Source organism: Oncorhynchus gorbuscha, linkage group LG08 (genome assembly GCF_021184085.1).
Source record: "Oncorhynchus gorbuscha isolate QuinsamMale2020 ecotype Even-year linkage group LG08, OgorEven_v1.0, whole genome shotgun sequence".
Classification (NCBI taxonomy): domain Eukaryota; kingdom Metazoa; phylum Chordata; class Actinopteri; order Salmoniformes; family Salmonidae; genus Oncorhynchus; species Oncorhynchus gorbuscha.
In genome coordinates, this window is record NC_060180.1 from 47,164,226 (window position 1) to 47,190,088 (window position 25,863).

Below are 25,863 nucleotides of genomic sequence, written 5' to 3' on the forward strand. Positions count from 1 at the left end.
GGTGATCGATAATGTTGAGGGGTCAAAAGTTATCTGGGAGTGTGTTAATAAGTTAGAATGAACTTTTCACCTCACTTTGTCCCGGTCGAGAGGAGGGGATTCTGTTAAAGCAATGAAATGACATCATGATCTGTATATAAACTGTTGCTCGTGGTTAAGTGGTAGCGCGCTCCGAGAATAAATTATGTTACCTATTATTGAAAGACTGGTCTGCGTCTATTTTATGCAAACAAGAATATTATAAATTCTCATAAAATAGATTAAAATAGATTAAGGGAAAGCACATTGGCATAATAAATTACAGTAACAGAAACCTACAAGGGTTTACAAGTCCATCACTAACATACCTGATTAAACTTGATTAGTAGCCTAATTATCAAGTCATTGAAAAAGTTTATACCACTTGAGTCCCCAGGACCAGACTTGAGGAACACGATTGCAGTGTGACGTAGGCCATCAACCAGACCCCTATCACTATCAAGGTCAAATAACACCTACAGTACACACTTCCATATAAAGGTGCATCGAAAGGAGAGCAGTTGGATTCCCACTGGGCACAAACTGGTTGAATAACATTTTTTTCAACGTAATTTGTCAACAACAAAGAAGTCATCATCATAAGCGGTTGTTTTGAGGGTGAAATTTCAAGCACATGATTATGTTATCATGGTAACCAAATTTCAACATAAATGACTTTTCTATCCACAGTTTTCATTTTAGTAAAGTCATACGGTATAAAAAGAAATCACGACAGCTGTGATGGAAACAGGACTTTCGGTACAATTGTACAAATGCTGGCAGATAATTTGTTCGTTGGACATGGTGGGATCTTTTTGTGACAAAAAATGTATTTTGTGAGAAATGGCAGTGGAAATGCCTTTATGCACAAATATTGATATAATAACCATCATACTGAAGTAAACTTTAGAGTCACGTGATAATATGGTGTGTGATCCTCCCACTACGACTCTGGAAACCATGCAGTTTATTAGGCGACAGAAGACATAAATTGTGATGAACTTCACAGGGTGGTGAAAGTGTACGGTGATGAGCTTGATGCTCCTTTCCAATAAATATTGAGGATCTTATTCTGGTGACATAATCGATGCTTGGCTACCGTTTGACAGATAAAAATATTCTCGCATTTTATCTATCATAATCTCATCATGTAGACTAGCCAAGCTGCACAGCAACCCGCACTGCATCTGGGAGCTGTTAGCTAGAGCGTACATGCCAAGACCAGAGTAGGCACATTTGCTATTAAACACAAACGTTTTTGCGCCAAAACTATCGGTAGAGTTGAAATGTGATGGAAACACAATGAACTTAACATTTTTCATCGGTACATGAAAGCACTGACTTTTATCTGCAAGAAGTCCGTTTGGTGGAAACACCACTGGTGGGACAATGCACATATTGTCTTTATATGGATTTTTGAATATTCACATGAACATATGTTACATTTGTACCTTAAAAACAACGTCAGCTCTTCAACGTTATATCCACTATCAGAATAAAAAACTATAGGTTGAGCAGCACCTACTGCTGGAGAATATATCTATATAGCACTACCCTTTGGTCTACCATTCAGGGTTTTATTTTCCATTTGATGTTGTAATTTCCCCCCCTTTTCCACCCCAATTTCGTGACTCCCCAACGGGCTCAGGAGAGGTCATGCGTCCTCCAAAACATGACCCGCCAACACCTGCACACTTAACCCGGAAGCCAGCCATACCAATTTGTCAGAGGAAAACTGTTCAACTGACGACCGAAGTCAGCCTCCAGGCGCCCGGGCAGCCACAAGGAGTAGCTAGAGCGTGATGAGCCAAGTAAAGAACCCCAGGTTGTAGTGACACCGCAACACTGCGATGCAGTGCTTTAGACAGCTACGCCACTCGAGAGACCATCCAGGGTTTTAACTAAGACCAGCCCTGCTTACCTATTTTTTTATATATTTTTTTATTTCACCTTTATTTAACCAGGTAGGCTAGTTGAGAACAAGTTCTCATTTGCAACTGCGACCTGGCCAAAATAAAGCATAGCAGTGTGAACAGACAACACAGAGTTACACATGGAGTAAAACAATTAACAAGTCAATAACACAGTAGAAAGAAATGGGCAGTCTATATACAATGTGTGCAAAAGGCATGAGGAGGTAGGCAAATAATACAATTTTGCAGATTAACACTGGAGTGATAAATGATCAGATGGTCATGTACAGGTAGAGATATTGGTGTGCAAAAGAGCAGAAAAGTAAATCAATAAAAAACAGTATAAAAACAGTATGGGAATGAGGTAGGTGAAAATGGGTGGGCTATTTACCAATAGACTATGTACAGCTGCAGCGATCGGTTAGCTGCTCGGATAGCTGATGTTTGAAGTTGGTGAGGGAGATAAAAGTCTCCAACTTCAGCGATTTTTGCAGTTCGTTCCAGTTCCATGAGGTGTTGGCTTTAGGGATGATCAGTGAGATACACCTGCTGGAGCGCGTGCTACGGATGGGTGTTGCCATCGTGACCAGTGAACTGAGATAATAAGAGAGCTTTACCTAGCATGGACTTGTAGATGACCTGGAGCCAGTGGGTCTGGCGACGAATATGTAGTGAGGGCCAGCCGACTAGAGCATACAAGTCGCAGTGGTGGGTGGTATAAGGTGCTTTAGTGACAAAACGGATGGCACTGTGATAGACTGCATCCAGTTTGCTGAGTAGAGTGTTGGAAGCCATTTTGTAGATGACATCGCCGAAGTCGAGGATCGGTAGGATAGTCAGTTTTTCTAGGGTAAGCTTGGCGGCGTGAGTGAAGGAGGCTTTGTTTTCACTGAGTATTACCAATGTGCGATTATGAGAATGACCAAGAACCCAATGGTCACTCTGACAGAGCGCTTGAGTTCCTCTGTGGAGATGGGAGAACCTTCCAGAAGGACAACCATCTCTGCCGCACTCCACCAATCAGGCCTTTATGGTAGAGTGGCCAGACAGAACCACTCCCCAGGAAAAGGCCCATGACAGCCCACTTGGAGTAAGCCAAAAGGCACCTAAAGAATCTCAGACCATGAGAAACAAGATTCTCTGGTCTGATGAAACCAAAATTGAACTCTTTGGCCTGTGGGGATGTTTTTCAGAGGCAGGAACTTGGAGACTAGTCAGGATCAAGGTAAAGATGAATAGAGCAGGGTACAGAAAGATCCTTGATGAAATCCTGCACCAGAGCACTCAGGCCCTCAGACTGGGCCGAAGGTTCACCTTCCAACAGGACAACGACCCTAAGCACACAGCCAAGACAATGCAGGAGTGACTTTGGGACAAGTCTCTGAATGTCCTTGAATGGCCCAGCCAGAGTCCGGACTTAAACCCGATCGAACATCTCTAGAGAGACCAGAAAATAGCTGTGCAGCAACGCTCCCCATCCAACCTGACAGATCTTGAGAGGATCTGCAGAGAAGAATGGGAGAAACTCCCCAAATACAGGTGTGCCAAGCTTGTAGCGTCATACCCAAGAAGTGTTGAGGCTGTAATCTCTGCCAAAGGTGCTTCAACAAAGTACTGATTAAGGGGTCTGAATACTTATGTAAATGTGATATTTCAGTTTTTAAGTAAGCAAGAATTTCTAGAAACCTGTTTTTGTTTTGTCATTATAGGGTATTGTGTGTAGATTGATGAGGAAAAATAACTTTTAAAATAAAAAAACATTTTAGGCTGTGTGGATATACGCACACACACACACACACACACACACACACACACACACACACACACACACACACACACACACACACACACACACACACACACACACACACACACACACACACACACACACACACACACACACACACACACACACACACACACACACACACACACACACACACGGACACAAAACACTGTTATATACACACATCACAATTGCTGTTACCAGACTCATATGTACTATTGCACAATTTAAACACTTGCAAATCCCCCTTTTCTCTGATACAAATCATGTGTAAATATTGGACTATAAATTGTACCTTCCTGTATTATACTAAAATGTTTATTCTATTCTACTGAACCATTTACTTTATGTTCCTATTCTTATCTTTTAATATTTCTTATTGTTGTTGCATTGTCGAGAAGGAACTTGCAAGTAAGCATTTAGTTGGATGATGCATACCACGTGTATCCTGTACATAGTACCATCAAAATGTGAAACTTGAAACAATATCACTTTTGAAATACAATAAATACCTTATAATACATATCCTATCAACTATTAAAGTTAAGAAATGATATGTTGGATTCACATCTCCAACTCAACAAAAAATACAAGTTCAAGAATGGGATTAAGCCATTGGCTCAAATGAAACTTTCCAAGCACTAGATAGATCTCCTTTAAACGTTGATATTTGGTTGCATTGTCAACCAAACACAATTCAATATTACTTTTGTAATCCGATAAATAGCCTAAAGTTAAGGCCATTTTACAAACTAATGTAACAGTCAACTATACATTTCTTCTAATGTAATCATGTAAAGCGTGCATGTTCAAGATAACATGCATAGGTCACAATTTCTGTAATAATCTGCGCAGAATCTCACACTTCATTGTGATACATACTAGCATTATGTACTTTTAATTTCGTCTAATCTCAATTGCAATCCAGGTCATTTGGTTCTGCTATTAGATTAACTACAGTGATAACACATTCATCTGTTATATAAAAAAATAACCTATCTGATATTGAATTCCCATTTTAACTTTGCTTTTAAATGATTGAAAGCGCAGTGATAGACATTTGGTGACAACTAAACCAAAAATAGTTTTTCCATTGAAATTTGGTTGTGCTTTTAGAAGGTTGAAAGCAGAGTGATAACACATGGAAATTCAACAAACGTTTGGCTGTCTTTTTGAGAGGGTGAATATAGGTTGACAAAGGTAAACTGACATCAACGCACTGCCAGATTGGGACAAATGAGGTTTTAACACGGTTAAATAGAACAGATATGTGTCTTTGAAAGGGTGACATTTGCCATCTTTGTCACCTCCCCTGAGCTGCCTGTACCCGAAATAACCTCAGCTGTCGGGCCGCGTCTCTGTCCATTGCCATTTGTAGAAGCATAGAGGGATAAACTGTTTTGATAGGGCACCACAACTGAAGGAAACACTTCTTTGTTCTATATTGTTTAATAAACTTGCCAATACCATTAGCCAATGCAAATTAATCATACATGTTTTATGTAGTTGGTTTTGTGTATTGTGTAGGCTAGATAGTCGGCAAAAACGTTTTACTGACAGTATTTTCGGACCAACAAAGTTGCTCATTGTAATTAAATAAATAAGACATGAAAACATACTTTTTGGGGAAGGTAAAACTGCCACCACAAACATAAAGCACATTAATAAACATGACTCCTCTAAAATGACGACACTCTCGATTCCCATTCAAAAATATATGACTCATGCCTTATTAAATTAGAATTTATGTTGATCAGGGACTGCAAATTGAATGTCCTTTTAGGTTATTTAAACTGGGAACTGGGTTAGTTCAACTTCAGCAATGATTTGCTCACCTTGAGTCTTCAGCCACTCTGATAAAACAAGCGCTGAAACATGTGAACTAAAACTTCAATAAGGTTTTACAGTCCGTAAAATAATCCAATCTTTGCCGCTGAGATCCAATAAATGTATGTCCGGTGCGTATCAATATCCCTACAATGATGATTGTGTATCCAGGAAAGTGTAACATTCCCCCTGTCTCCTGCGGTGGGTGGTTGACTACGCTTTCTTTTTTCTAATGTGGTACCTCATGATGCCAAATAGCTAACATTCCTATTTTGGTGCAGCCTCCGTTCCAAAATAGACTTGTCATTTAATGTAGAGATAGCCTAGGTGCAGGAGCATGGGTCTGGACTAGAGGCCGACTATGATTTTTCAACGCCGATACCGATACTGATTGGAGGACAAAAAAGCCGATACCGATTTAATTGGCTGATTTAAAAAAAAAAAATTTGTAATAATGACAATTACAACAATACTGAATGAACACTTGTTTTAACTTAATATAATACATCAATAAAATCAATTTAGCCTCAAGTAAATAATGAAACATGTTCAATTTGGTTTAAATAATGCAAGAACAAAGTGTTGGAGAAGAAAGTAAAAGTGCAATATGTGCTATGTAAGAAAGCTAACGTTTCAGTTCCTTGCTCAGAACATGAGAACATATGAAAGCATGCAGAGCAAGGGAAACAACTACTAGAAGGCTCAGAGCGAGTGACGTTTGAAACGCTATTAGTGTGCGCTAACTAGCTAGCCATTTCACATCGGTTACACCAGCCACATCTCGGGAGTTGATAGGCTTGAAGTCATCAACAGCGCAACGCTTGACGCACAATGAAGAGCTGCTGGCAAAACGCATGAAAGTGCTGTTTGAATGAATGTTTACGATCTTGCTTCTGCCTACCACCACTCAGTCAGATACTTAGATACTTGTATGCTTGTATGCTCAGTCAGATTATATGCAACGCAGGACACGCTAGATAATATCTAGTAATATCATCAACCATGTGTAGTTAACTATGATTGTGATTGATTGTTTTTTATAAGATACGTTTAATGCTAGCTAGCAACTTACCTTGGTTTACTGCATTCACGTAACAGGCAGTCTCCTTGTGGAGTGCAACGAGAGAGAGACAAGTCATTATTGCTTTGGACTAGTTAACTGTAAGGTTGCAAGATTGGATCCCCGAGCTGACAAGATGAAAATCTGTCGTTCTGCGCCTGAACAAGGCAGTTAACCCACCGTTCCTAGGCCGTCATTGAAAATAAGAATGTGTTCTTAACTGACTTGCCTAGTTAAATAAAGATTAAATAAAAAGTGTTTTTTAAAACATATAAAATACAGATTTTTTTTTTAAACATCGGTAAATCGGCGCCTAGTCAAAAATACAGATTTCTGATTCTGTCTTTGTTCTTGTTTTTTTATGAAAACTACATGAAAGGTGTCTCAGGATAAATAGACCTCTTCCACATTCATGCCAGACATTAGATGGCCTTTTGTTTGTTTGCTTTGGCACCTTTCATCACCCTGTCTGCAAAACACTCACTTACACTACTGATTACTGATTATATTATACTTAGTTACTTATTTAATAAATATAGATTTTGCTTTTATCTACCTGACTATCCTGAAACATTACTCATGCCATGTTTATTTGATATCGGAATGAAAATGACTAACAAAATCAAAATCAACCCTGTGCGGTATTTTTGTGAATACTACAAGTTTAGATAGCTGGCTAGACAAATTAACTGATAAAAAAAATGACATGGGCTAATTGAGTGGCTGTCAGTGAGTGAAATATAAAAAGAGGACAACTACTGATGACAACCAATTTTTGAAATGGCACTTTGTATACTCTACTATTCTAACTCTGAACAGTAATTTAAGACACTGACTGAGTTCCAGAAGAAAAAACAACTACAGAGGCATGCATTGCCTAGAGCACTAAATTCTCTTGTCTCCAAATGGAGCAGTTTACCAAAACTCATTCAAATCAACCCACAGATCAACCCACAGAGCAATTCAAAGAATTGGTATAGAAATCAGAGGAAAGACCATTTCATTGGATGGAAGTAGCTGTCTAGCCCTATTCGGAAGGGATCTTTTGGGCAGGTTGGGTAATACCAGCCAGAATAACCTACTGTTTTTTGGCAAACTTCAAGATCCTTAGATAATACTAGTCCCTTGCAAATCATCATCGCTGTTTTTTTGTTACTGTCTTGTCTCATCGCTACAACTCCTGCACGGACTCGAAGATCAGGAGCCATGCTCGGCGAAGGTCGAGAGCCATGCTCGGGGAAGGTCGAGAGCCATGCTCGTCGAGGGTCGAGAGCCATGCTCATCGAGGGTCGAGAGCCATGCTCGGACCCAGAGTCTCTGGCTGTACACAGTGCATTAGACCACTGCGCCCCCCGGGAGGCCCCCCATCCCTGTTTTTTGAGAGAAATGTCTGAGTTTGACAGGTGTTCCTTGCGGTTTGAGCAAGAAAACAATAACTGGTTCGATACATTGAACGAAGTTCTGCGCGTAGCCTATATATGAAGGGCCTAAATTTATCAACTTGTGTTGCAAGATTGTGTTGCAACTTTCACAGCGAAGGCTTTTGTTTCTACATTTTGTACGCATTACAATTATACACCGCCAAATGGTTCATACAAAAATGGGATTTCACTGTTTTATTCATAGCCTAAAGACACATACCAAGTGCAAGTGCGCTGTTTAGCTCACAAGGCTGGGGGGGCATTTTATATGTCTTCTACTACGTATCGTTAGAATATCCTAATGATTATGATCACACTTCCTCAATTCAAAAAACATTGGGACACTATACCAAAGATGGTTTCGAAATGTGGGAACCAAACTCCAGTTATCAGTGTAGCCAGTTTTCGCCCTGACTTGTTGAGATATCCTTAGCCCTGTAAAAAAAACCTGGATGCTTCCTTCATAACTGTCCATTTATATATAGATAAATAAAAAAGAGCATTACAGGGGGGTAGTTTGGAAAAAAACTAATCCCGTCCGAATCGTCCTCTGGAATAATTGAGATTCTGGGATATTACACAACTGGTGGGTCTAATCCTGAATGCATATTGGTTAAAACCGCATTCCAACCAGTGTCCATTCCATAAATTACCACCGGCTAAAGCTATGACATTAAAATGCTTATTTACTCTGTTCAATCTGACTGTGCATCAGCTGTCTGTCTCATCAGCCCAGCCAGGCACTTTATAAACTTGATCTCTACTATAAAAAGCATCTAGACATTATCTCACATTTCTGTTTTTAGTTTTCAACTATGGAGATTTGTATAAATCTTGCTGTCTGATTATCCAACATTTGCAACATTGTTTCAATATTCAAATTGGATCTCCAGCTGTCCCATAATAAACTTGTCAGGAGTAGGGAAGAGACAGACAGGCAGACAATGTTTCTCAGCCAATGGAAACCATGAATCAGATGGCATCATTTTCATGGATATATACAAAGAAATGTCCATTGAAAAAAGCTAAAACGAAGCGAAGTGCAGCTAGTTTGCAGTCTTTCCAGCTTCAGATTGAAGTTATTGTGTTAGCTGTGTTGTTGGCTAGATCATCTGAACAACAGTGTCCTGACGAGTGAGCAGATTTTCTATGCCAGGCCTCAAGCAACCAAACAGATAGAACAAACTACCATCCGGCTTGGGTAGCAACCCTAGATGTGGAAGGATTAAATAAACAAAAAAAGAAACGTCCCTTTTTCAGGACCCTGTCTTTCAAAGATAATTCATAAAATACAAATAACTTCACAGATCTTCATTGTAAAGGGTTTAAAAATGCTTGTTCAATGAACCATAAACAATTAATGAACATGCACCTGTGCAACGGCCGTTAAAACACTAACAGCTTAGAGACTGTAGGGAATTAAGGTCACAGTTAAGAAAACTTAGGACACTGAAGAGGCCTTTCTACTGACTCTGAAAAACATAAAAAGAAAGATGCCCAGGGTCCCTGCTCATCTACGTGAACGTGCCTGAGGCATGCTGCATGGAGGCATGAGGACTGCAGACGTGGCCAGGGCAATAAATTGCAATGTCCGTACTGTGAGACGCCTAAGACAGAACTACAGGGAGACAGGGTGGACACCTGATCGTCCTCACAGTGGAAGACCACCTGTAACAACACCTGCACAGGATCGGTACATCCGAACATCACACAGCGGGACAGGTACAGGATGGCAACAACAACTGCCTGAGTAACACCAGAAATGAACAATCCCTCCATCAGTGCCCAGACTGTCCGCAATAGGCCGAGAGAGGCTGGACTGAGGGCTTGTAGGCCTGTTATAAGGCAGGTCCTCACCAGACATCACCGGCAACAACATTGCCTATGGGCACAAACCCACCGTCGCTGGACCAGACAGGACTGACAAAAACGACTCTTCACTGATGAGTCACAGTTTTGTCTCACCAGGGGTGATGGTTGGATTCATCTGGGACCTGTTGGATCGGAGGGTGAGGGCTAGGGCCATTCCCCCCTGAAATGTCCGGGAACTTGCAGGTGCCTTGGTGGAAGAGTGGGGTGACATCTCAAAATAAGAACTGGCAAATCTGGTGTAGTCCATGAGGAGGAGATGCACTGCAGTACTTAATGCAGCTGGTGGCCACACCAGATACTGACTGTTGCTTTTGTCACCCCCCTCCCCTTTGTTCAGGGACACATTATTCCATTTCTGTTAGTCACATGTCTGTGGAACTTGTTTAGTTTTTGTCTCAGTACTTCAATCTTGTTATGTTCACACAAATATTTACACATGTTAAGTTTGCTGAAAATAAACGCAGTTGACAGTGAGAGGACATTTTTTTTTTTGCTGAGTCTAGTATTCATTAATTTATCAAAATAATGTTTTTAATAAAAATATTTCAATCATTATTTGAATATGTTGGTAACCAGTTGTATAAAAATGATAATTCCCTCAAAGCTGGTGTTTGGAGGATATATTGACACGGTTTGCCAACCCTCGACGTACACCAGTGCCAATATATCCTCCAAAACCGGCTTCTCTGGCATTATAACTTAAATAAATACCAACACAGCACATATACATAACCAATATTCTCTAGGAACACTAGTCAAGTGCAAATAGGGATTTATTCTACAAATATCGGATTAAAGATACAGCTGAAGTCGGAAGTTTACATACACTTAGGTTGGCGTCAATTAAACTTGTTTTTCAACCACTCCACAAATTTCTTGTTAATAAACTATAGTTTTGGCAAGTTGGTTAGGACATCAACTTTGTGCATGACACAAGTACATTTTCCAGCAATTGTTTAGAGACCGATTATTTCACTTATAATTCACTGTATCACAATTCCAGTGGGTCAGAAGTTTACATACACTATGTTGACTGTGCCTTTAAATAGCTTGGAAAATTCAAGAAAATTATGTCATGCCTATCTTCTGATAGGCTAATTGACATCATTTGAGTCAATTGAAGGTGTACCTGTGGATGTATTTCAAGGCCTAACTTCAAACTCAGTGCCCTTTTGCTTGACATCATGGGAAAATCAAAAGATATCAGCTAAGACCTCAGTAAAAAATTGTAGACATCCACAGGTCTGGTTCATCCTTGGGAGCAATTTCCAAATGCCTGAAGGTACCACGTGCAAACAATAGTATGCAAGTATAAACACCATGGGACCACACAGCCGCCATACCGCTCAGGAAGGAGACACATTCTGTCTCCTAGAGATGAATGTACTTTGGTGTGAAAAGTGCAAATAAATCCCAGAACAAGAGCGAAGGACCTTGTGAAGATGCTGGAAGAAAAAGATACAAAAGTATCTACAGTATATCCACAGTTAAACGAGTCCTATATCGACATAACCTGAAAGGCAGTTCAGCACGGAAGAAGCACCTGCGGCAAAACCACCATAAAAAAAGCCAGTTTGCAAATACACAAGGGGACAAAAATCGGAATTCTAGAGAAATGTCCTCTGGTCTGATGAAACAAAAATAGAACTGTTAGGCCATAATCACCATTGTTATGTTAGGAGGAAAAAGGGGAAGGCTTGCAAGCTGAAGAACACCATCCCAACGGTGAAGCACGGGGTGGCAGCATCATGTTGTGCGGGTGCTTTGCTGCAGGAGGGACTGGTGCACTTCACAAAATAGATGGCATCACGAGGAAAGAAAATTATGTGGATATATTGAAGGAACATCTCAAGACATCAGTCAGGAAGTTAAAGCTTGGTCGCAAATGAATCTTCCAAATGGACAATGACCCCAAGCATACTTCCAAAGTTGTGGCAAAATGGCTTAAGGACAACAAGTCAAGGTATTGGAGTGGCCATCACAAAGCCATGACCTCAATCGAATAAAAAATGTGTGGGCAGAACTGAAAAAGTGTGAGCGAGCAAGAAGGCCTACAAACCTGACTCAGTTACACCAGCTTTGTCAGGAGGAATGGGCCAAAATTCCCCCAACTTATTGTGGGAAGTCTGTGGAACGCTCCCCAAAACGTTTGACCCAAGGCAATGCTACCGAATACTAATTGAAATAAATCAAATCTGAAAAAAAAATTCTCTCCACTATTATTCTGACATTTCACATTCTTAACATAAAGTGGTGACACTAACTGACCTGAAACAGGTGATTCTTACAAGGAGTAAATGTCAGAAATGGTTCAAAACTGAGTTTAAATGTAGTTGGCTAAGGTATATTGTAAGGGGTACGTAATTGGTGGCAGTGAAGTCAAACACAGGAGAGCAGAACTTGGTTAATAGCCAGAGCCGTTTATTAAACATGACTACCGGCATACAAAAAACAACAAACACATGGGCAACAAAACCCGTATCGCACCAGTCACACAATGCACATGTACTTACAATAAACAATTCCCGAAAAGGACATGGGGGAAACAGAGGGAACATATACAACATGTAATTAGGATATTGATACCAGGTGAGTGTGAAAACAAGCCAAAACAAATGGAACATGGAAAATGGATCGGCGCTGGCTAGAAGATCGGTGACGTCGACCGCCGAACACCGCCTGAACAAGGAGAGGAACCAACTTCGGCAGAAGTCGTGACATGTATGTAAACGTCCGACTTCAACAGTATAACCCCATCAACTATAATGCGGGTAACATACAGTATGTGCTGAAGTGTCAGCCAATGGAATTGTATTGTGCCTCAAAAAATTGTACAGCACCAATGCACTGATACCACAGAAACATTCTGGGAATGAAGAGGGGCATTCCTACCATAAATCTAGGCCGAAGAACCATTTTGGAACCATTTTTCTAAGAGTGTATCCCTCCCACTGTGGGCTCCCTCCCACTGTGGGCTCCCTCCCACTGTGGGCTTCCCCCCATGGCTGCTCTGCTTAGCTTACTGTGTGACTGACAACAGCAGCAGGCCTCCCATTTAAGCCTCCTTATTTAAGCTCTCTGAAACTCTAGCGGAGGGTCATCTTAACATTACTAACTCTCTGTTGCCACGTACTACTTGAATTCTGACTTCTGGTCTTTACTGCATGTCCTGAGCTAACTTGAGAATAAGCTGTCCTATAGGACCCTGTAATATAGAGATGTAATACTCATGTTGAGTATTAAACCAGAGTCAGTCATATTGTAAAGTCATGCTTTTGACAAACCATGGAAAGGCTAATACTATGCTTCGGTGACAAGGCAAGATGTATACATTTTTATGCCAATACTGTACCTGATAGGGGTTAGGTGAATTGGATAGGGTCACATAAACTAAATACGTTTGTACAATATCTGCTTTTAGAATGACAGACTGTCAGCACATGAACCGTTATGATTTATTATCAATGAGACCGACATTTCAATGTCATGAATCTTTTCCTTCACACAGACATACATGTGCAGCATTGTAAAAGGAACAAATGGCACCTCAGTTGCTTGAGAAGGGGTGGTCGCTTGCTGGTGAAAGCTTTTCGGATATTTACTGAGGGGTGTGGAAAAGATTTACAATGCCCCTCCAGACCGGCTGGTTTTATAAGCAAGGCCAACTCTGATAGTAATAATAATAATAATATATGCCATTTAGCAGACGCTTTTATCCAAAGCGACTTACAGTCATGTGTGCATACATTCTACTTATGGGTGATCCCAGGAATCGAACCCACTACCCTGGCGTTACAAGCGCCATGCTCTACCAACTGAGCTACAGAAGGATAGCATTCCCAATCATAACAACTCAAGATGGACAGTGAAAGTTGCAGAATCATAATCACGCAAACCGATTGTGGGTCACTTTTTCTGGATTGTTTTTAGACATGCAATGCTTTGGATAAAAGTAATACTGTAATAAGTGTTATTACAGTAGATTGTCAGAAACAATCTGTTTGACATTTTAGTCATTTAGCAGATGCTCTTATCCAGAGTGAATTACAGTTAGTGCATTAATCTTAAATAGCTAGGGGGGACAACCACATATCACAGGCATAGTAAATATACTAATCTGTAAAGTAATATTACAGTATGATTGTGTGTGCATTAAGCAAGCACAACCATCGCTACAGCACTCCACCAATCAGGGCTTTATGGCAGAGTGGCCAGGCGGAAGCCAAAAGGCACCTAAAGGATTCTCAGACTATGAGAATCAAGATGTTCTGGTCTGATGAAACCCAGATTGAACTCTTTGGCCTGAATGCCAAGGATCACGTCTGGAGGAAACCTGGCACAAACCCTACGGTGAAGCATGGTGGTGGCAGCATCATGCTGTAGGGATGTTTTTCAGTGGGAGGGACTGGGAGTCTAGTCAGGATCGAGGGAAAGATGAACGGAGCAAGTACAGGGAGGTCTTTGATTTTTTTTTTAACTCTCCAGAGATCTCAAGACCTCAGACTGGGGCGAAGGTTCACCTTCCAAAAGGACAACAACCCTAAGCACACAGCCAAGACAATGCAGGAGTGGCTTCGGGACAAGTCTCTGAATGTCTAATGGCCAAGCCAGAGCCCGGACAAGAATCCGGTCGAACATCTCTGGAGAGACCTGGAAATAGCTGTGTAGTGACACACCCCATCCAACCTGACAGAGCTTGAGAGGATCTGCAGAGAAGAATGGGAGAAACTCCCCAAATACAGGTGTGCCAAGCTTGTAGCGTCATACCCAAGAAGATTGAAAGATGTAATCGCTGCCAAAAGTGCTTCAACAAAGTACTGTTTTTGCTTTGTCATTATGGGGTATTGTCTGTAAATTGATGAGGGGGAAAAATCAATTTTAGAATAAGGCTGTAATGTAACCAAATGTGGTAAGGTCAAGGGGTCTGAATACTTTCCGAACGCAGTGTATTATCTACTTAGTGTGACACCTCCAAGCACAACTTACTACAGCATGTGTCATGTTTTTACCATGAACTATATTGAGTGACTGTTTATTTGCAATGACACATCTCCATGTGTAGATTACGACATAATGGGAATGTGTGTGAAAAGAAATATATTTTTTTATTTGTATTATCATTTTGTTTTAGACAAGATAAAAGTGTTCTCCAAAAGACACAAGTGGTTGAAATGCCTTTGTTGCAGAGGATCTGACCCTCCTCTGGCCTTTCAAGCGACCTCACTGTAGATGGCTGTATCATGTTGGCTGTTCAAAATGTGCACCGTGCACGTGTTTTTGACAAGATAACAGGATTAGATATTTCACTGCATGCCCAGGATGTGTCGAGAATGAGACAGTCCCACGTGATGATCCAGCAGTATACTATGCAGGAGTCCAGCAGTATACTATGCAGGAGTACTAACGTATATTGTAAGTCGCTCTGGATAAGAGCGTCTGCTAAATGACTTAAATGTAAAATGTAAATGTATATACACTGAGAGTATAAAACATGAGGAACGCCATCCTAGTATTGAGTTGCACCCCCCTTTGCCCTCAGAACAGCCTCAATTCGTCGATTCGTTGATGATGTCCCATGTTGCTTCCCATAGTTGTCTCATGTTGGCTGTGTCCTTTGGGTGGTGGATCATTCTTGATACACATGGGACACTGTTGAGCGTGAAAAACCCAGCAGCGTTGCAGTTCTTGACACACTCAAACCGGTGCGCCTGGCACTTACTACCATACCCCGTTCAAACACACTTAAATCTTTTGTCTTGCCCATTCACCCTCTGAATGCCACACATACGCAATCCATGTCTCAATTGTTACGAGGCTTAAAAATCCTTCTTCATCCTGAGTCCTCCCCTTCATCTACACTGATTTAAGTGGATTAAACAAGTGACATCAATCAAGGGATCTTAGCTTTCACCTGGATTCACCTGGTCAGTCTATGTCATGGAAAGAGCAAGTGTTTGTCATGTTTTGTACGCTCACTGTAGAACCTGCCGTTAAGAGGAGACTTGACACAGTTCCATAGGTGACAGTAATGTGCAAATCTGAAAACCTTGTGGAACTTTCAGACAGGGAAATAAATGTTCCAGCATGGCTACTCTGTACAGTCAAAGTAAAGGTAACAAACAACATAACATGCATATAGGCTTATTGTTCTGTACAGTATAGATGCCCACTAATTGATATAAAGCCATTTATAAATGTGTGACATTCAAACAGAAGATCCGATTTACCCACATTACCAAACGAATATGTGAAACAGCATAGTTTCCTAATATTCTTCTCCTCTTCAGTTCAAAATGATACAAATCAGTCAAATGTACAGATAAGCTAGATATAGAAATCAAAAGTTTCTGTAGCTGGAAAGTTTTATGGTATGTGCTTGTGAGTTGCGAGTTTGTATATGTGAGCTGGTGGTTCTTCGATCTAGTGGCAGACAGGCTTGGGAATAAAAGGTCTTTCAAACCAGAGTTGCAACACACATTTTGATTGACGGGGGGGAACATGAATCATGAGATGCTTCACAACTTTCCTGGCTGACCTTTTCCTATTTCTAATTGGCCAACACCTTCGGAAACATTCGTCACTCAAGAACACTCAACTCCGTATGTCAATGAAGTGCACTTTTGACAAACTGTGTCATCAACAATATTGTTTCTATTGTCATCATAGTAACAACAACAATATAGTTAACCCTGAAGCGTATTTAAGGTGTGATCACCCAGATTGAACATAGTTGTATAGATTTGAGGATCAAATCTATGCTTGCATTTCAGTGCAAAGTATAACAGTGGACAGTAACAGCTGCAAAAGTTACATTTGTTGTGTTCAGAATGATTGTTCATTATGCTGTTTAAAATAAATATATATCGAATTTAGCAATAAAGTTCTATTTTGGTTTCATCTGACCATATCAAATTCTCTCTATCTTCTTCTGGATCATCCAAATGCTCTCTAGCAAACTTCAGACGGGTAGGCCAATGCTCTGATTGATCTATTGAGCAGACAAATTAGGCTTTGTTGAAACATGTAGGAACATTTCAGGAAACAGATTAGGCCATGTTCTGTATAAACCATGACGACACTTCAGGCAGGGGTTCCCTAGAAGCCTGGATTGCTCAACCCTGGATTTCATTGTAAGAACAACAGACAGACTATAAAACAGCAGAAGTAGGAAGTAGGAATCAGACATGAAGATGAAGGTCCAGGTGAGATCTCTCATCCTGCTCGCTGTGGCTGTCCTGCAGGTCAGATCTCAGAACCAGACTGAGACCAGATATGAAGACATCATCTCAGTTGCTTTGCCTCAGCTGCTTCCTGGGGAAGAGCAGGCTTTCCGTCCAATTGTGAACCAGCTCCAAGTCGAGACTGTGAGTATTCTGACAGTATGAATGTGTCCTTCCTTCAAAAAAAGTTTGTGTCATGTTTTATTTAATATTTTTCTTTCAGTCAAGTCAAGGGCTAATTGTCTGCTCTCTCAATATGCACCATAGTATACACATTTTCCAAGTCCTTTATTGTGGAAAAGAAACAGACTCAATGTGGGGGAATGACAATTGAAATGAATGACAACACTATAAGTCGCAGTATTGTCTTTGTCTCTCGGAAATCAGTTGAATGCAGAGGATGTGGACCAGTCTGAGGTGTCTGTAAGGCTGACCTTCCCCATGCAAGAGACTTTCTGCAGTAAATCACAGGGGCAGCCAGGCAAACCATGCCCTCTGAAGAAAAATGGGGTAAGAACAATTGGATTTTATAGTATTGTGGGGGAATAATAATCATGGGAAGCAGAAAATTACAAATAATATGCTGAGGTTAGCAAATGGCTAATTGTCAATTACTCCTTCCTCTAGAAACGAATGATGTGCAGCATGAAGGTCAGACATCCGATTCTGGAGGCTAGCAACAACCTGAACACTGACCTGTCTACATGTGTTTGTGAATACATGGACGCAGAAGATGCTTTGCAGGTACTGAGCAATGCAAGTTATTTCTCAACACCCCCGTACCGACATTAGTTAGGATGTCATGATAATGGTAGCCTAACAGTGTCAGATCAGTTGGTCTGCAATCTAAAAATGTAGATGTGGAAAGTGCATTATCTGCTTACGAATTTCATGGAGATTGAACTTCATGTTCCTTGAGATAGTAAACATGCACCTTTTTTTTCTGATTATACTTGTCTAATTATTCCCATTTTTCACGCAAAAAAAATGCAATGAATATTTTTCATGATTTGCAGCAGAAGATTCGGACAAGAAGAAGCAAAGTCAGAATATGCTCCGAATGCAGAAATTGTCGCTCTCCTCCTGGGGGTGGCTCCGTAATCGGTCATCCTGTGGTTGGCTCTCCTCCTCCTCCTCTTTTTCATTGATTAATTTATCAGAGATCACAGTGATGGAAATCGCTTTGCATAGATCAGCACGCTACAACCTCTGGATAACTACAAAGAACCCATCTATCAAAGAAATGTCATAAGGTTATTGATCTTTTTCTTTGTATCAACGTACCGTACCTACTCTTACATGCCAATTGTTGAATATTATGAAAATTACTTCTAGATTATGTTTACGCCAATAAACTGCAAAATAAGTTTACAAAAGATCATGTCTGTAAAATGTGTTATTTCATGTTTCATGGCAGTTCAGGAATTCAGTTTTTTCAACGTTCTTGTGTTTATTGTTCATTATGCTGTTTCAAACACATATCTATACTCTGTTAGATCTATTAGGCCGGCAGTTTAACCTTTGCTGGAACATCTAGGACCGAACACAGATTCAAGTAAGAGTAATTAGTACGTGCCCGCCTAGGAACCCGAAATGTAAGAGCCATAATGCAAGAAAGAGCATTTAGCTACTTTTAAAATATTATGTACACAAACACATGTGCCACAATGGAGTCATTTGGCAGTTTACAGTGAAGAAAACAGAATTGCAGTGCAGCTGACATAAGAAAATGAACATGATTAAAAGAGAAGACTTTAAAGGTCCAATGCGGCCGTTTTTATGTCAATATCAAATCATTTCTGAGTAAAAATGAAATACTTTACTGTGATCGTTTCAAATTAAAATGGTCAAAAATAAACAAACACAGCTACTTAGCTAAATGCAATTTGCCAAGCAAGAATTTAGCAAGGACTGTCTGGGAGTGGTCTGAGAGAGGGGCCTAATTGGAGGAGCCTAATGGGTGGGGATGTGTAACCTGAAAACTAGTTGTTACTGGCAGAGAGCAGGGAAAACTTTCTTTGTTATTGGTCGATTAAGTTATACAAATCCAAAATCCCCACCCAGCCAAACAAAATGAAATTACATGTCTCAAACATCTCTTACACTAAAAGTTCATTATGATCATTTGTACAATTTTACAGTATTATTCCAACATCGTAGTGTGGAAATATATATAAAACTGCATTGCATTGCTCCTTTAATAAAAACGTTTCAATTTGAACAACTACCCCATCTAATGTCCTTTCAAAAAGCTAGCAAGTGACGGTCTTGGGCTTTGTTTTGCTCCTGCAGTTGCCCACACTGCATTGTCCTTACTCCGGGTCGCTCATCCATTGTAGGTGGCAGCCAGCTGGAGAATTTGTTTGAACTCTGCAGCTTGAGGACAAATTTCAGACAAAGCTCATTTCATCTCTGCTGCACTCGTTGCATCTGTCGGGTTTGACAGGCCACTGCGTATGAGGTGTAGTCAGGACCGAGGATGATCTTGAGGGCCCTCCTCTGAACTCTCTCTGAGGCAGGGATGGGCAACTTTCATGGGTGTGGGGGCCACAAAAAAATTCTGAACTCATCATGAGTTGGAAGTATAAGGATGGTGGCGGTGGTGGTGTTCTTTCTCTGTATGTGCGTCGGTTTCTCAAGTGAAATAAAGCAACCTCCGAGATTTAAAAAGAAAAGGAAAATGTTTGTAGGAAAGTGGTTTCTCATTTCTTATCCCATCAGGGTGTTTTTGTCTGTTACATGTAATAGCTTCTGACATCTGTCAAACGTAGAATAGATGGATTTTTAAAGAGAGAGAAAAAGGAAAAGTATTCAAGTGTTTTAGTTTTTTTAAAAACACTCCATGATACACTTGACACAGACCGTTTTTAAATGCATCAGTGGCTATAGATGTAGATATACACTGACTGTACAAGACATTAGGAACACCTGCCTAATATTGAGTTGCACCCCCCCTTTGCCCTCAGAACAGCCTCGATTCGTCGGTGCGTGGACTCCACAGGGTATCGAAAGCGTTACACTGTGATGATGTCCCATGTTGACTCCAATGCTTCCCACAGTTGTGTCAAGTTGGCTGTATGTCCCTTGGGTGGTCGATCATTCTCGATGCACATGGGACACTGTTGAGCGCTAAAAAAAACAGCAGCATTGCAGTTCTTGACACATTCAAACCGATGCGCCTGGCACCTACTACCATACCCCGTTCATACGCATTTAAATATTTTGTCTTGTCCACTCACCCTCTGAATGGCACACATACACAATCCATGTCTCAATTGTTTCAAGGCTTAAAAATACTTCTTTATCCTGAGTCCTCCCCTTCATCTACACTGATTTAAGTTGATTTAACAAGTGACATCAATCAAGGGATCACGTCTTTCACCTGGATTCACCTGTCATGGAAAGAGCAGGTGTTCCTAATGTTTTGTGCACTCAGTGTGTATTCTCAGTCACAAGTACTTGCCTTATTTGCATTTAATTAACGGTATCCTGCCTATATTGATTCTAAATGGCTCACAGAAGATGTGAATATAACAATTCAACACATGAAGTCACAAAGGCAGGATACATAAGAGAAAGTGAATCTGCAGTGCAAAGATAAAACCATGCTAAGGACCCTTCCACACGGGTCTGATTAGTGTTAAAGGAACATGACAGGTTGGTCTCTTGGCCTGCCACAGACCATAGATGGTCCACTCCTCCAAGGGTAGAGTGAGGCATTCTGGTGAGGAAAAACAGCATAAGGCACTCAGGGAAGAGGCTGGATAGAACAGAATGTTGAGGCAGTTCAATGTTTAGTTTTGATTTACATTTGGTTGAGATGTCAACTAGCGTGAATTCAACATGAAATTGACAACAAATGACACCATGTCATTGGATTTTGCTTCAAATTTAGGTGACAAAATGCCCTAAAGTTGGTGACTTTTTGCAAATCCAGTCAGTTTTGCACGTAGATTCAACTTCATTACATAGATTTCTTTGGTTGAAATCATGTGGAAACAACATTGATTCAACCAGTTGTTTGTTCCTAGTGGGTCCCTTTTATAAGAATAATTATAGTTATTTTAACGGACTAAAACTATATTAACTAACTATATTAAAAACCTACTTTGTCAAATCAAGACATCTGAAAACAACAGTTTGAAATCATGTTAAAAACCTACTACTTTGAACTGTGTTTCCCTGTGGATTTTTGAGTGATAGTGATGATATAAGGAGAGAAGGAAATGCCCCGTACCTCAGATCTACGGTCAAACTACCATACCACTATTCACAACCTTAAACATTAAAGGGATGTAAACATGCAAATGTAGGATATTCATTTGACCTACAGTATATTGTCACAGCAAAATAATCTTGCAGCAACAGAATTTGAACACTTAGTCCATAACGTTGCTTTGTCTGTGGTTAGGCTATTAGCTGGCCTAAAGTAAGCTAGAGACCCTGGTTCGATCCCGGGCTGTATCACAATTGGTTGTGATTGGGAGTCCCATAGGGCGGCGCATAATTGGCCCAGCGTCATCCGGGTTTAGGGTAGGGTTTGGCCAGGACCGTCATTGTAAAATAATAATTTGTTCTTAACTGACTTGCCTAGTTAAATAAAATAAAAATACTGTTAATCAAATCAAAGTTTATTTGTCATGTGCACCAAATTACAACAGACCTTACAATGAAATGCTTACTTACAGGCTCTAACCAATAGTGCAAAAAGGTATTAGGTGAACAATAGGTAGGTAAAGAAATAAAACAACAGTAAAAAGGCCGGCCTTTGCTGTAAGATACAGTTGCAGAAACATTATGTACAAAATAATGCAAAAACTGTGGGTTTTCAGTGAACGCATGTCAATCACAAAGGTCATGCGCACTTCCTTTTGCTAAAGGAAGTTTGAGTTTGTCTGAGGTGTAGACATTATCGTAGGAGGTAGCTGAAGGGAGGAGCAGAGAGGGGAGCTCAAGCTGGCAGTCTGAACCCAGAGGGACGAATAGGTCCCTCAGCAACAACAAGATTGTAGACCTGAAACAAACACACATAGTATTAACACACATATGATAACACAATTAGGGGGAATAGAAGGTCCCACAGAGATATGATAGAGGGGTCAAAAGGGAGAGAAAAACTGAGAAAAATGTGACACGGTAATGAAATACTTGATTGATTATAGACCTACCGGGGCATTCTGAACATCTGAACCTTCTGGGTGGTTGGGGTAAGTCAGGGATGGTGCAGAGGGCCAGTCGGGGTAACTCAGTGCACAAGGTGGGGGGTTCTATATAGGGGCTGGTGGTTGACTATGGTAACTGATATAAATGCTTCGGTTGTTGATATCCACAGATAATGTAATCCACAGATAATGACACTCAAAACTGGAGAAAACAACTGAAGACTTCACAGTAAATGTATGCCATCATCATTACTATCATCATCATCATCCTCAATAAGCACTGGTTTGTCTAATGCTACGTTTTAAGCCCCAGCATCTAATAACAACACCTCTAACCTGATTGAGTAAAAAATATTTTGTCTTGCCCATTCACCCTCTGAATGCCACACATACGCAATCCATGTCTCAATTGTTACGAGGCTTAAAAATCCTTCTTCATCCTGAGTCCTCCCCTTCATCTACACTGATTTAAGTGGATTAAACAAGTGACATCAATCAAGGGATCTTAGCTTTCACCTGGATTCACCTGGTCAGTCTATGTCATGGAAAGAGCAAGTGTTTGTAATGTTTTGTACGCTCACTGTAGAACCTGCCGTTAAGAGGAGACTTGACACAGTTCCATAGGTGACAGTAATGTGCAAATCTGAAAACCTTGTGGAACTTTCAGACAGGGAAATAAATGTTCCAGCATGGCTACTCTGTACAGTCAAAGTAAAGGTAACAAACAACATAACATGCATATAGGCTTATTGTTCTGTACAGTATAGATGCCCACTAATTGATATAAAGCCATTTATAAATGTGTGACATTCAAACAGAAGATCCGATTTACCCACATTACCAAACGAATATGTGAAACAGCATAGTTTCCTAATATTCTTCTCCTCTTCAGTTCAAAATGATACAAATCAGTCAAATGTACAGATAAGCTAGATATAGAAATCAAAAGTTTCTGTAGCTGGAAAGTTTTATGGTATGTGCTTGAGAGTTGCGAGTTTGTATATGTGAGCTGGTGGTTCTTCGATCTAGTGGCAGACAGGCTTGGGAATAAAAGGTCTTTCAAACCAGAGTTGCAACAAACATTTTGATTGACGGGGGGGAACATGAATCATGAGATGCTTCACAACTTTCCTGGCTGACCTTTTCCTATTTCTAATTGGCCAACACTTTCGGAAACATTCTTCACTCAAGAACACTCAACTCCGTATGTCAATGAAGTGCACTTTTGACAAACTGTGTCATCAACAATATTGTTTCTATTGTCATCATAGTAACAACAACAATATAGTTAACCCTGAAGCGTATTTAAGGTGTGATCACCCAGATTGAACATAGTTGTATAGATTTGAGGATCAAATCTATGCTTGCATTTCAGTGCAAAGTATAACAGTGGACAGTAACAGCTGCAAAAGTTACATTTGTTGTGTTCAGAATGATTGTTCATTATGCTGTTTAAAATAAATATATATCGAATTTAGCAATAAAGTTCTATTTTGGTTTCATCTGACCATATCAAATTCTCTCTATCTTCTTCTGGATCATCCAAATGCTCTCTAGCAAACTTCAGACGGGTAGGCCAATGCTCTGATTGATCTATTGAGCAGACAAATTAGGCTTTGTTGAAACATGTAGGAACATTTCAGGAAACAGATTAGGCCATGTTCTGTATAAACCATGACGACACTTCAGGCAGGGGTTCCCTAGAAGCCTGGATTGCTCAACCCTGGATTTCATTGTAAGAACAACAGACAGACTATAAAACAGCAGAAGTAGGAAGTAGGAATCAGACATGAAGATGAAGGTCCAGGTGAGATCTCTCATCCTGCTCGCTGTGGCTGTCCTGCAGGTCAGATCTCAGAACCAGACTGAGACCAGATATGAAGACATCATCTCAGTTGCTTTGCCTCAGCTGCTTCCTGGGGAAGAGCAGGCTTTCCGTCCAATTGTGAACCAGCTCCAAGTCGAGACTGTGAGTATTCTGACAGTATGAATGTGTCCTTCCTTCAAAAAAAGTTTGTGTCATGTTTTATTTAATATTTTTCTTTCAGTCAAGTCAAGGGCTAATTGTCTGCTCTCTCAATATGCACCATAGTATACACATTTTCCAAGTCCTTTATTGTGGAAAAGAAACAGACTCAATGTGGGGGAATGACAATTGAAATGAATGACAACAATATAAGTCGCAGTATTGTCTTTGTCTCTCGGAAATCAGTTGAATGCAGAGGATGTGGACCAGTCTGAGGTGTCTGTAAGGCTGACCTTCCCCATGCAAGAGACTTTCTGCAGTAAATCACAGGGGCAGCCAGGCAAACCATGCCCTCTGAAGAAAAATGGGGTAAGAACAATTGGATTTTATAGTATTGTGGGGGAATAATAATCATGGGAAGCAGAAAATTACAAATAATATGCTGAGGTTAGCAAATGGCTAATTGTCAATTACTCCTTCCTCTAGAAACGAATGATGTGCAGCATGAAGGTCAGACATCCGATTCTGGAGGCTAGCAACAACCTGAACACTGACCTGTCTACATGTGTTTGTGAATACATGGACGCAGAAGATGCTTTGCAGGTACTGAGCAATGCAAGTTATTTCTCAACACCCCCGTACCGACATTAGTTAGGATGTCATGATAATGGTAGCCTAACAGTGTCAGATCAGTTGGTCTGCAATCTAAAAATGTAGATGTGGAAAGTGCATTATCTGCTTACGAATTTCATGGAGATTGAACTTCATGTTCCTTGAGATAGTAAACATGCACCTTTTTTTCTGATTATACTTGTCTAATTATTCCCATTTTTCACGCAAAAAAAATGCAATGAATATTTTTCATGATTTGCAGCAGAAGATTCGGACAAGAAGAAGCAAAGTCAGAATATGCTCCGAATGCAGAAATTGTCGCTCTCCTCCTGGGGGTGGCTCCGTAATCGGTCATCCTGTGGGTGGCTCTCCTCCTCCTCCTCTTTTTCATTGATGAATTTATCAGAGATCACAGTGATGGAAATCGCTTTGCATAGATCAGCACGCTACAACCTCTGGATAACTACAAAGAACCCATCTAGCAAAGAAATGTCATAAGGTTATTGATCTTTTTCTTTGTATCAACGTACCGTACCTACTCTTACATGCCAATTGTTGAATATTATGAAAATTACTTCTAGATTATGTTTACGCCAATAAACTGCAAAATAAGTTTACAAAAGATCATGTCTGTAAAATGTGTTATTTCATGTTTCATGGCAGTTCAGGAATTCAGTTTTTTTCAACGTTTTTGTGTTTATTGTTCATTATGCTGTTTCAAACACATATCTATACTCTGTTAGATCTATTAGGCCGGCAGTTTAACCTTTGCTGGAACATCTAGGACCGAACACAGATTCAAGTAAGAGTAATTAGTACGTGCCCGCCTAGGAACCCGAAATCTAAGAGCCATAATGCAAGAAAGAGCATTTAGCTACTTTTAAAATATTATGTACACAAACACATGTGCCACAATGGAGTCATTTGGCAGTTTACAGTGAAGAAAACAGAATTGCAGTGCAGCTGACATAAGAAAATGAACATGATTAAAAGAGAAGACTTTAAA

The 25,863-nt window shown here is 40.3% G+C and overlaps 2 protein-coding genes across 10 annotated transcripts in view; one reads left to right on the forward strand and one right to left on the reverse strand.

Annotated features, from left to right (window-relative positions):
- Positions 1-5,716, reverse strand: part of obscnb (obscurin, cytoskeletal calmodulin and titin-interacting RhoGEF b) — a 104,652-nt gene extending 98,936 nt beyond the window's left edge. For 7 of the 9 annotated variants that reach the window (XM_046359688.1, XM_046359689.1, XM_046359690.1 and 4 more), the window contains exon 1: positions 5,553-5,716. The gene's annotated coding sequence lies outside the window, so the exon portion shown is untranslated. The remainder of the gene's footprint in view (positions 1-5,552) is intronic. The other 2 variants (XM_046359693.1, XM_046359692.1) reach the window with 1 other exon arrangement.
- An 18,352-nt stretch (positions 5,717-24,068) lies between these two features.
- On the forward strand, positions 24,069-25,458 carry LOC124040892. Its single transcript, XM_046358005.1, has 4 exons — positions 24,069-24,248; positions 24,492-24,614; positions 24,732-24,848; positions 25,120-25,458. The coding sequence occupies exons 1-4, from the start codon at positions 24,069-24,071 to the stop codon at positions 25,249-25,251; spliced, it is 552 nt and encodes a 183-aa protein (XP_046213961.1). The 3' UTR covers positions 25,252-25,458.
- The last annotated feature ends 405 nt before the right edge of the window (positions 25,459-25,863 follow it).